This window comes from Sparus aurata, chromosome 20, assembly GCF_900880675.1.
Source record: "Sparus aurata chromosome 20, fSpaAur1.1, whole genome shotgun sequence".
Classification (NCBI taxonomy): domain Eukaryota; kingdom Metazoa; phylum Chordata; class Actinopteri; order Spariformes; family Sparidae; genus Sparus; species Sparus aurata.
This window is the reverse complement of record NC_044206.1, coordinates 18,213,433-18,226,396: the sequence shown is the minus strand read 5'-3', so window position 1 is coordinate 18,226,396 and position 12,964 is coordinate 18,213,433. Positions and strand designations below refer to the sequence as shown.

Here is a 12,964-nt window from a genome sequence, read left to right as displayed (position 1 = left end):
TATTGTAAATATTTTCATTCTGATGCAAAGAAATAAGAACCACAGATGCATTTCTGGATATTGAGAGAGGAGTGTGCTCAAAATATTAATCTGGGCTGTTGTTTTTTGTGAAATCAAAGAAGAAATACCTGAAAGAAATGGGACAAAATGCACAAAATGTGTATTCTGCAATAGAAATCAACCCTTAAAGGATCCATAGTCCTCACCCAAGCTCTCTAAAAAAGCTCTGGTGGCATACGTGATGAGTAATGTGAGAAAATATAGGAGATGTGAGCTCAAAATTGCATTCTGGGCATTTTTTTCTGCAATAAACCTGAGAAGAAACGCACAAAATTTGAATTGTGCTTGAAAAATCGACGCTTAAAGGATCCACAATCCTCTCACTTGTGCTCCAAAAAAGCTCTTTTAACATTCACGATGAATAGTGTGAGAAAAATACAAGAGGCCTTTGCTGAAAACTGTAATCTGAGCATTTAATCTGAACAAAATGAACAAAATCTGAATCGTGCAAAGAAATCAACCCTCAGAGGATCCATAATCTCCACCCAACCTCTTTTACTCCAGCTCTCAAATAGTTCCCCAAACGATTGTGAGAAAAATACAAGAGGAGTTTGCTCCAAAATCGTGATCTAGGTTAATCTATCTGCAAATATTTTCATTCAGCCGCTGAGAAAATAAAAGAACAAATGAACAAAAATGTGGAATTGTGTTTGGAAATCAACACTTAAGGGATCCATAATCCTTTTCACCCACGCTCCAAAATAGCTCCGGTGGCATTTCGTGATGAATAGTTTTAAAGTTTACAAATTATTGTGACAGCTCCCTTTTCTCTCCCCAAGTGCCATTCAGATTAAAGGAATCTAATGCTGGCGTAAGCTTGTGCAAGGCAATAAGGAACTATTGCTTTCCTGTCACATGTAATTTATAGCTTTCTATTTGCATCTGTTTGCCCGTGTGACTAATCCCCAACTTTTTCTCCCCAAGCCCCGATCGATACAACCTCATCCGCATTGGCACATGGGGGCCCTTGGTACCACAGAGACGTTTGATCTGGGAAGGGCTACTGCTATAGGGCCAGTGAAATACCCCCACCCTCCTCCCCTCCACTCCACTCCACGGTGGTGTGGTGGTGGTGTGGGGAGAGAGAGAGAAGGGGAGAGAGAGAGACAGAGACAGAGGGAGAGAGAGAGAGAGAGAGGGCTGATTAGTGCAGGCCAGGTAGAGTCAGTGAAGCTGATCATTGAGGTGAATTGATGTGATTTCATGCTTTGTTTGCAAGATCACTCAGACCAAAAGTGCAATGAAGACTTTTCTCCACGCTCACCTTTAAGGTAGAAAAAACCCCTGACCAGATCTTAGCGTATGAGCTGTGTTTGATATTGTAATTACGTATAAAGGGCCCCGTTTCCAGGGAAAAGGGGAAGCAGCAGCTGATATCTGCTTTTCTTTTTTTTTCTTTTCCTGTCCTGCAGGATCATCCGAACAAAAGTCCAGCAGCCTTTCCATCCGTCTCCTGACGGGACGTCCCTGTCGACACCGGGCCACACTATAGGTAACAGCGCCAACTTTGACGAGGGGATTCGCATCACGTGCTCTACATGCGTGCAAACTCACTTAAAAAAAAAATCCTCTTTTTTTTTCTCCACCCCTTCAGTACCGAACACAGTGTCTCCGCCTGTAACCAGCGCCTCCAACGACCCGGCGGGATCCTACTCCATCAACGGGATTCTGGGTATTCCGCGGTCCAACGGGGAAAAGAGGAAAAGAGATGACGGTAAGAGAAAAAAAACACACAAACACACACGTACGCTCAAGTCGGGATTAGCTAAAAATATCTCACGAAAAACGCTTGAAAAAAAAAAAAAAAAAGATTGAATAGATTTTCTTCAGCTTTATGCTATAAAGAACCTCCACTTTGCTGAACTTGCAATTACAGCATTAAAAAAAAAAAAAAAAAAAAAAAAAGGCCCGCTCCGGCTTCGGCTCCAAGCGGATGACCCTTATAAAACACCTAGGTCTGAACCCTGTTACGCCGCTGTGTCAATCTGCCAAGGAGTCTTTTGATTTGAAGACACGACCTCCGCTGTTGTCTCCTGCAATTAATCTTTATGGAAGTGATTAAAGGGCTTTAGATAATTACATGTCAAGATGATGTAGCCAACCACCCGGGTCAGTCAAGAAAAGCCTCTGTAGCTCTGCTTGGTGGAGGGGCTCTCTCTTCTTCTTTCTTTTTTCTTTCTCTTTTTTTTTTTTTTTTTTTTGCTTTAACAAAAGTGGCTCCACTTCTGCTGCTGAAGTAGTGGATATAAAAGGAGCCTGAGGCGATATAGATTATTGGTTCTGTAAGCAATAGGCTTCCTTAATGTCACTACATAAGCAGCTGATGAGAATAGCTAAACAGATGCACTCATGTCGCAAAGCGTGCTCGGGTACGGAGGGATGCTGCTGCACACATAAAAAAAAAAAAAAAAAGAAAAGAGAAGGGGGGCAGTTATCTCAAACAGGGTGGGGAATGAGTGCCTTATTTCTGCAGTACTCCGGAATGAGAGCTAATCAGAGCGCGGCAGTAGTTTACATAGCGTCTTCTTTGTTCTGGCGTTTGTCGAGAAGCGCGGGGGTTTGCGGGATATTGAGTGGAATTGATGTTTTATGTGCGTGCGGGGAGGGGAGGGGATGACTAATGACCTGTCAGAGGTAGATTTCCTGGCAAAGATATAAAAACCAGCATGACGTGGACATGGCAAATGACATAATCAAGCCTTTCCCTGTAAGAGATGCCATCGCGGAGGCATAATGCAAACGTCTGGTATTTTTCGAGAGGGGGGTTCATTTTCGGTCGTTTCCGAGGACCCTCTCATATTAGCCCGGGTGTAATGTCTAGTCACTGAATGATAGAATGCACACATTTCTATGCAGATTGCTACTGAAGGGCAAAGAGGTATTAAAGGGCATGGGAGAGGAATAAGGTGTGTGTGGGTGTGTGGGTGTGTGTGTGTGTGTGTGGGTGTGTGTGAGCTGGCCTGTTTGGTGGAGGTCTTCCAGGTGACAGCGCCATGTTTCTATGGCTATTCAGTCTCAAATGATTCCCCTGATGTGCTGCCATTTCTGTGATTTAGGTGCTCGGCCAGCATTACGATGAAAGAGAAGAAAGGTGTGTGTGCGTGCGTGCGTGCGTGCGTGCGTGCATGCGTGCGTGTGTGTGTGGTAGTAGGACTTGTGCTGACGGAAGGAGAGGGAGTCGTGGTTCTTATATACTCTCTCAGCGGCCAGCTGGTGCCTACCTGGAACCACGGGGTCAGGGATACTTTATCTTTCCAAAACATAAACCCCAGGCCCCTCGGACACACACACACACACACACACAGACACACACACACTCGGGTGCAAAAAAAGCAATGTCTCGCCCGGAGCTACAGTTTGTAAGAATAGTATATTACATACGATGTTACCCTGTAGACACTATTGTCCTGTTACTGTCTGCTCTTAGAGTGCACCTTAGCCCAAATACAAAATAAAAAAAACAAGAAAATGACAGGATTCTGCAGCAGACTGAAGAGTAGAGCCTTTGTTGTCATTTAGGACGCTTTTTACGGGTTATATCTGACTGTTTTTGAGGATATGGAGGTGTTTTGGATCCATTCAGGAGTAGTTTTGTTTTGAAATTTCAGCCCCAGCTCCAGTATGTCATAACCGGGGGGTGTTTTATGGCTCCATGTAATGATCTGTTCTTATTTGTAGGGTGTGTTTTTGGGAGGAAATCATATTTGCCATAGGTACCATCAGCTGTTTGCTTCCATTCGTGCGTTTCTTTTGAACATTCATACTGAGAAAACAAGATCTTTCTACCACACTGGCCTAAAAATCCATCAACAGTTTGAAGAAGCTGTGCATTCGTGTGGAATTTACACTGAAAGAACAAGATCTTTAGTTGTTTTTCTGAACAATAAGTCTGGAATGATCAAATTCTATAAGCACAAGATTACTATTTTGTCTTTTTTCTAACCAAACTGGACAAAAACAATTCATGTCTGAGACAGCTACATGTAAGAGCTCAGTATGTGGCCCTGATGTCCTACAAATAGAAGTCATAAGCATGTTTGAGCTGCTGTTTCATGATCGTCTCTCTAAATTCCGGTGGAAATACTGAGTAGTTTTGTTTTGAAATTGAGGCTGCAACCCCAGAATGTCATAATCTGGTCCTTTCTATTATCATTTTTGGAGTGTTTGTGGAATGAAAATCATCACAGTTGCCATATTTTGCCATATTTGTCGTAGATACTTTTGTGTCTGCTTCCATTCATGTGTTTTGCTTAGTTCACCTGAAGAAAAAGGCTTTTCAATGAATATGTCCGTAAATTTATCAAATACAATCAGTGTAAGTAGTTTTTTCTAGCCAAATTGGCAAAAACACATATTATACCACAATATGTGGCTCTGAAATCAAGCAAATATAAGTAAGAAGCATGTTTTAGCTGCTGTATCATGAACTAATGAGCAGTTTTGTTTTGAAATTTAGGCCAAAGCCCTAGTGTGTCATAATCTGGGGGTGTATAAGGAACTATACAACCATTAAGTATTATTTTCAGAGAGTTTGAAGCCATACTTGGTGTAGAAACCATCAACAGCTGTCGTCTTTGCCTCCATTCATGCATTTTTGTAACATCTTCACCGGAAATGACGAGATATTTGGTTGTTTTTCAAAGAAAGACGATCAAATGCTTTCACCATAAGTCTCCTGGTTAGTCTTATTTTATAATCAGACATTAAAGCTGCATGTGAGACCCTCAGTATGGCTCTGAAATCATACAATGTAAGATGTCAGTAAGACGCATGTTTGAGCTGCTGTTTTATTTAATTTGGGTGGAAATAGTGAGTAGTTTTATTTTGAAATTTAGGCCACAGCCCTTGTATGTCATAACCAAGGGGTGTACAGGGCCTATATCATTTCATACCTGTATTTTTTAGAGAGATGCCATATTTGCCAAAGGTACCATCAATAGTTTTAAGAGGCCTTCTGTCTTTGCTTCAACTTGTGCGTTTTTTGTAACGTTAACATTGAAAAAACACAATTTTCTTGTCGTTTTTTTGGAGAAATATGCCTGGAAACAATCACATGCTGTCACCACGAGCTTACTAGTTAGTCCTCCTCAAGACAAAAATACTTCTTATCCAGGACAGCTACACATGAGACCTCAGTATGTTGCGCTGAAAATCAAACAACCACGAGTGAGAGGCACGTCTGCGAGCTGCTGTTTCACGAGCGTCTCCGGTGTAAATCACACTTTTTTTATTTCGGCTGAGCTGTCGCCTTGTTTGCCATTCAGACATGTTCTGCCCTCCCTCAGCAGGCAGTAGTCTATAGCCAGTTAATGCTTGGATTAAATTTCCTCACAGCACAGTAGCTCGCCTGAGCCCTATTTAACTTGGTAAGCCTCATGATGATTATGGCACAAGCAGTCATTATCAAGGGTTGAAAACATGAGCAAAAATGAGCGAAAGGAAAGGAGGGGAAGGGTTAGGGGAGGAGGAAGGGGAGGAGGAAGGGGAGGAAGGGGAGGAGGAGGCGAGCAACACAGGCACCCGGTGAAAATGGATTGGCTGTGTGGCCCGGAGTATTTGTTTTTAGGCAGTCGCTGTGGCGCTCTGCCAAAGCCGGCAGACAGCTCCTGAGTTTCCAAGTCAGCAGTGCCCTTAAAAAAAAAAAAAGGTCCCCCCCACCATTACAGCAGGGATGTAGAGATAATGTAGTGTGACACACGTTATGTACACTGGGTCTCGGCGAGAGGAGCTTCAGGGACACAGGTGTCATAAGAGCCATTAATCTGCTATTGTCACGTGTTATTGCAAATTAAAAGTAGCATGTTACACTTGGCAGCCATTGTTGCGCGGACGGAGCCGGGGAGGGGACGGCGCTCTGCGGTGACCACGGCTGTCCGTTTTTTTACAAAGTGACATATATTAGAATGGGCGACTCTGCAGAGAAAAGCTATTAGCTCGCAGATTAACATCCACGTCTCGGCTCGCTCCGATCCCCCCCCTCCACCTCCCCCAACCCACTGCTTCTGTAGGGGCCTCAGAAAAGACAAAGAAGAAGCTGCCGCTCTCGGGGGTCAAGTACAAATCTCTCGCACAGTATCGGCTGTTTAAGTACAAATCTGCTTTCATGGATGTTTTTTGTTCACCTTCCTTGTTATTGAGCGAAGCTGAATTGACCCTGCGCAGACAGCTTGGAGGGCCCCCGTCGAGAACATGTGTCCGTGAAGTGTGTCCAGGCCCCCCTTTTCAAAAAGTCATATCACACGTCCCCCCCCCCACCCCCCCTCCACCTTTTCAGAACCACCGCCGTCACCGCCACAAAATTGCACGATAAGGCCAGTAGATGACTCTTAATTTCAGCCGCTCCGATCGCTTTTCTCGCTTTTGTGTCGGCGCTTTTCTCCCCCTGATTTATGAGCGAAATACCAAGAGAGAAATTTCATGATAAGATGATCATCATAAATTTCGAAAAAGAAAAAAAAAAAAGCCAACAACAATAGCCAGTGGCAGTCAGAATGGATGTGATTCTGTGCTTCAGTAGCTGTTGAATTAATTATTTCTCCTCTCTGAGCGTCATGAGGACTGTGGAGGGAGATGAGTGATGGAGCGGGGCCGCCGTCACACACTGCTCTGTGTATCAGCATCTGTTTTTTTTTTTTGTGGGGGGGGGGGGAGGGGAAGAATCAACACAGGAACTCAGAGCGCAGCAGAATGTCAGCACCTTCAGATTAGATAGGTGCTACGTAGTTTTGGGGGAGAGATTTTATATTTACAGTATTAACGAGGTATTAATACAAACTCAGAAATGTTTGAATTTTTTTCCCACATCTGAAAAAACGAGTTGTTCTCAGTGGAAAATAAGGCCCCCAGAAGACAGTTTTAAGCTAAAGAGGTGGCAGGGTCCGCCACAAGGTAAAACAGTATGAACATGCGTTGTCCTTTCAGTTTGACAAAAACAGGCACAAAAAATATGTCAGTCTTCCGATTAAGATCTCTACCCCAAAAGCTACATATTGCACCTTTAACAACACCTTTAAAAGCTCAGGCAGATCACAACACATTGATGCCCAGCAAGCAATAAGCAACTGCTAACTGCAACTGAGAAATACCTTGATTGTGTAAATGCATTTAAAGTGTCTGAAACAACTTCTAATTTACTTGTTTTGTTTGAACAACAGCACAAAACCTTCAAAAAATATCTAGCAATAGTAAAATAAAAGTTAGAAAAGCAGATTTTCTCGCATTTCAGAGGCTGCAAACAGAATCTTTTCTAAAAAAAGCTTTCAATCAATTCCATCAATCTGCTATCGTTTAATCCCCTTTTCCTGAATCAATCCCCGATCTTTGTCGATGCAGAACAGTCGCATTCGCCCTCCGAATGCACTATTTCATTTATGTTTACATAATCAAAACATTCAATTAGGAAAACAAAAACGCAGCTGAGTTCATCCAATTTGTTTTTAATTTGATTTCATTAGCCGAGAATTGAGTCAGGCGGGAAATTATAGAGGTGTATTATTGTGAAATGCGTAACAACGTGTTGAGGGAAACGAGAGCGCATGTATGTCGACGTGTTACTTAAACAAGGGGCAGACTAAGAGGAGGGTGGAGGGTTGAGCTCATTCATCTGACGGTGGGGGGGAGGGGGGCCTTTCGTGACCTCAAGGCGCCGGCTCGCCTCCTCGTGTCTCTGACGAGAACTTAGAGACTCTGTTTTCATTGCGTGAAGGGCTTTTATTCTGAAATCCTTTCCTTCTGCTGGAGTCAGACTCTCAGACACAGCCACTATAGCACTTCATTCATGGTGATTGTTGTGTTATTGTTTGGCGGGCAGTCACTCAGACTCGCTCCCTGTCTGGGTTCTGGAGTTACGTTGGCTAAAGCCTCCTGCTAGGGGTCATGACCTCTGGGTGCCAAACCCGCAGAGAGGAGCCTGCTTTACTAGAGCTGGTTATCTGATCTGATGGAGGCTGCTCCCTCGTTACCGGAGTGTTAATACAGACTGATGTCAAGATGAATACACTCGACTCCAGAGATGATCAATAAACGACCACAGAGCGGGACAAGCGTGTAACCCAACAACAAAGCCACTGTGGTCAAAGATTAGTATCACCGCTGCATAATGGGCAGATTTGGAGATGTCCAAATAACGGATCTGACTTCTTTCAGTGATGACAACAAACACTTAACAGCACATTGATACTTTTTCACATCGGAAATATGTCTGTTTAATATGAATTATGAGTAAAAAAATAAACAAAAAACACATTTTAATTGGAAAAAGGCAGAATCAGAACACATTTGTAAGAGTTTAGTGCCCAAAAGCTCCAATAATCTGCTTCATCAGGTCTGTGCAGCTGAAGTTGCGTGACCCAGATTGCACGATGCACGAAAATACCATAAGGTCACTTTTCTGACAAGTTCGAGCTCATGTGAAATAACCAGTATTCTTCAGGGAGGAAAGTGTTTTACTTACAATAGGAAACTTACAACAAGTTGCAATTAAATGCCAAAAAACAACCCCAAGGTTAAAGTTAGGGAACAAACGTAAACACGGTGCAAAGGCACCAAAGTTGTCTGTCTGCTGTCTGCCTGTGTTGTAGCATTAAATATTTTGTTGTGGCTCTATTATAACATCACACTACTACCTCCTTCGCTCCCGATGTTCAAAAGTCATGATTTGTGATACTTTGCAAGCACACAAATAGCATTCTCGCGGCGACTCATGCTTCAGTTTTCTCAGGAGGACAGTCTCAAAGAATGATTAAACATGCACAAACTCGAATATGACACCGCAAATCGTCTTCATCGCCAAAATGCAGTTGAGTTGTCAGCTGGGAATCAGTAGCTGGGAGGGCAGATGGGACTGTCGGTCTCGGTGTGAGGAGTGGGAGGACGAGTGTGTAGGTTGACCCAGGATGGTTTGTCTTGTGTGTGGGAAGTGTATTCCACTGTGGTGAATGACAAATATAGTTGGGGGGGGTATTGATCAGGTGTTGTGGCTTGGGCTGGCTGATGGAAAGTAATTAATGACTCTATTTGCTTTGGTAGCAAAGAGAACAATTGGGTTTGATAAAGTGACAAGAGGCAGCAGCTGTAGTAGGTGAGGGGTGAGGAGAAGACCTGCTGCATATTCACCTGGAGGTGTTCGCTTTCGTCCTGAGAGTCAGTGAGTGACGTGTGTCCTTTAGGTATGTAGCTACAGTTAGCTTAGCTTAGCATCAGATCGGAAGCGATGAGTGAGCTTTAGAGGTGAGAGAGCAGAGAGAGGCCCGCTGTTTCTACCTGTTTCTAGTCTCTATGCTCAGTTAACTGACCATCTTCTGACTGTAGTCTCACATGTAGTAGACAAAAGAGTTGTGTTGATTTCATTAAATGTTTGCCGAGAAGTAACCGTATTTACACTCTACTGTGGTCAAATGTTGTTGTTTAATTTATGTGCCACCAAAATTTTACTTATACGTTTGTTGCATCAGTATAATCTATAAATCTGTAGAATGTATAGCTACAGCATGGATGTAGTCTTCATGACGTCACCCGTAGGTTTCTGTCGAGCCGTCTTGGCAGTGCCTGAATCCTCTCAACTCCCACTTAAGCCGAATGACGCCTGGTTGCTAACAGCTAGCTAGCTGTCATTTAAAGTACAATGCCGCAAATTGTGCACAACTCTATGACACAATTGTCGCGACCGTAGAAATTAGCGATAGAGACCAATATCATTTTTTTTTTTTTTTCTTGGACCAGGCTGTAATGTTTATTTCTGCTGTAAAGCTGGATGTTTTGTCTGATGGCGGTCTGAGGGGATTGACTCACTGTTGGAGACAGCCCCAAGTGGCCAGTCGAGGTACTGGCGTTGGCTTCATTTTTTTAGAGCTTTAAGAGTTCTAATAACAGATAATACATTGAGCGGTGAATGATAGTGACGCATCACTCCCACATTTTCTCTTCCGTTTCCGAATACTTATCCTCTACCAGGGCTCTCTTTGCCCGTGGTTAACATTTGAATTATGTGATATGAGAAAACTAATTCAAAAACGGTTTCAGTCACGACTGAATGATCAAAGATACTGTATTTAATGTGGATCAGGGTCGAAACCTGATGAGTTTAACGAAGTACCGGATCGGTGCATCGCCTCTCAATAAGTCCTGCGTTAATTTGTGCTAGAAATCAAAAAAAAAAAAACAGAACCAAGCGTTTACAAGTCGTCGTTAGCGAAACCCACAACTTATTTATTGCTTGTCATTTTTGCAGCTATCAGCACAATTTCAGGTTGCACACACTCGCACTTGCTCAGACACCCACACGCACGCACGCTCACACACTCTCTTTTTTTATAGCCCCTCCGGCTCTTCATGGGAGAGCCGGGTTCATCCTCTGGCCTCAGCCTGTGAAAAAAGGTCAAGCAGCAGAATAGAATGGCAATAACCCTCCCAAATGGTACTATCACACAGACATGATTGATCAATTGAATTCCATGGCAGAGAAAAATGTGGGATTAAGTAGAGTATTATACGCACAATGAGTTGAGGCATGATGTTCATTTCAAGTTCATTTCAGCTCCCTCTTGCCACCAGATCAGGCAATCAATAGGGGCCTTGCATATCATATATCAGCGCTCTCCCACTGAGGGGAGAACATAATCTGCCGCAAATTTAGAATGACAGATTTGCAAGGGAGCTAAAGCTTTCTGGGATCCGGGGAGGAGACCTACAGACACAGCCAGTGCAGCCAGGAGAGGAGGTGTGGGGGTGTGTGATGGAGAAAAAGGAAGGGAAGAGAAAAAAAAAAAAAAAGAGGGAGGTATGGTAGGGTGGTCTGTAAAGGCTTTAAAGCGTTGCACGCAAGTGACAACGGGAAAAGCTAAGGCATCCTTCTTCCCCAACCGTCGGGGTAATCAGGTCAGGAGTCGGGAGAAAATTCCTGTGTTTGGAGAGCAGGATGATTGAACTAGACTGTACGATTTTATTCAGCCCCTTGTCCTCCAAATGGAATCACACACTCGCCGAGAATGAAAGCGGTATTGAATTGTGAAAAAAGGGAAATTGTGCTTTAAAAAAAAAAAAAAAAAAAAAATGCTCTTGAGTCTTGAATTGCACCGGTCGGGTTTTTTTGGGGAGGAGAGAAAGAGGAAAAAAGAAAAGAAATGAATACAAAAAAAAAAAAATCACCCTGGCTGGAATGAAAAAAAAAAAAGGCACTATAATGGGCTCGCTGCTGCTTTCATTAGTATACATGCTTGCCACAACATGTATATATTTGCAAGTGATGGTAATCCATCAATTACCAGAGGGCTCTCAGATCATGATGGTGTTACTACTGTGGTGGGGGGTGCAGGGAAAAAGCCTGTGTGATGTAGCCAGTGGCTCACTACAGCCATTAAGGTGTGGAAAAAAAAAAACCTGCACTCCATCCCTTTCTGTCCTCCTCAGATCCCCCCGCAGAGGTGGTACAGGGGAAAAAAAAAAAAACACATGAGGAGAATATAAAGTGCATATAGCTTGAAGTAAAGGCCAGCTTCCCGGGGTCAGTATCTCGATTGTTGCTCTCTCTTCTTGTAGATGGTTCAGATGGTTCTGGCCCAAACAGTGATTCTCAGGGTAGTGTGGAGAGTTTACGGAAACACCTTAGGGCAGATGCCTTCACCCAGCAGCAGCTGGAAGCGCTGGACCGGGTCTTTGAACGCCCCTCGTACCCTGACGTCTTCCCTACATCGGAGCACATCAAGCCAGAACAGGTTAGTAGAGCACCGCAACTCACCACGCCTCCACACATACACACAAAAACACTGTGACTCTGACTAAAACACAAAAATCGACCCAATCGCCAGAATGAATGTCAGCAAGGAACGTTTCGGCGAGATCACAGCTCCGTTAAAGCAGACTGTTTCTATACCTTGCAACGCAAAGTTTGTTTAGGTTGAATTTTCTCTTTGGTGTTTAGGTTTTTGCACAAAACGCACTTGGTTAAGGTTAGGAAAAATCATGTTTTGGCATAAAATACCTGATAAGTCACCGTGCTCACAGATGGGGATGCTTTGAGTTCCCGTGACTAATAGCCAGTTTTGTTTCCACAAAAACGGCTGGAGATGACTGCAGATCGGTTTTGACGCCACAAAAACAGCTGGAAATATCACCTGGTCTCCCGTTAACACACCCGGTTTTGTCTCCACAAAAACGGCTGGACATGTCTGCAGATCTCCTGGCTGACAATGTCCCAAGTGTCTTTAAAAAAACACCCGATTTTGATGCACAAAACCAGCCAGACATGTCTACAAGACTCCCTTACAAACACCCGGTTTTGACGCCTCGAAATCCGCTGGAAATATCACTAGGTGTCCTTAAAAAACACCGGTTTGGTACCGCATAAAAAGCTTGAAATATCCCCAGGGCTACAGTGAAAGAAACCTGCACAAAAACAGCTGGAAATCTCTTCAGACAAAATATCCAGTGGCGTGACTCAAACACAAATCTGTGGTCTGCAGAAGACGTTGCCTTCTAACATTGCATCCTGGCGACTGGGCTGCAAAGAACACACTCACAAATACTCCCAAATCATATCCAGAAACTAATTAAACAAACGTCCAAGATGTCCAAGCACAGGATTACAACCGAGCATGTATAATGCTGGAGGGATCACCAGGAAAACTCCCACACGTTATTGATTTTGTGATGAAAAACACATTCCTTGTATCCCCTATAATTGAGAATAACAGTGAGGCCACATGAAATTAATCGATACCTAGATTTTTCTTCATTCCTGCTGTGTTATTCAACTGCCTCTGTGTCATATCTTGATGTTTCACGACCAGCGAGGCAACCTCTGTTGGAACATGTGCTCGTGAAATGAACGTATGAAAGCGCGTAGTCCTTCTCACATCACAGAAAACACTCGGCCATCCATCCTCATTTCAAAAAATTAAGAGGCGTT

The 12,964-nt window shown here is 43.5% G+C and overlaps 1 protein-coding gene across 10 annotated transcripts in view; it reads left to right on the top strand.

Moving 5' to 3' along the window:
- Nucleotides 1-12,964, top strand: part of pax2b (paired box 2b) — a 38,444-nt gene that overhangs the window by 6,823 nt on the left and 18,657 nt on the right. For 9 of the 10 annotated variants that reach the window (XM_030401488.1, XM_030401489.1, XM_030401485.1 and 6 more), the window contains exons 4-6: nucleotides 1,473-1,552; nucleotides 1,655-1,774; nucleotides 11,596-11,771. In XM_030401488.1, the coding sequence (XP_030257348.1) occupies nucleotides 1,473-1,552; nucleotides 1,655-1,774; nucleotides 11,596-11,771 (376 nt within the window). The remainder of the gene's footprint in view (nucleotides 1-1,472; nucleotides 1,553-1,654; nucleotides 1,775-11,595; nucleotides 11,772-12,964) is intronic. The other variant, XM_030401492.1, reaches the window with a different exon arrangement.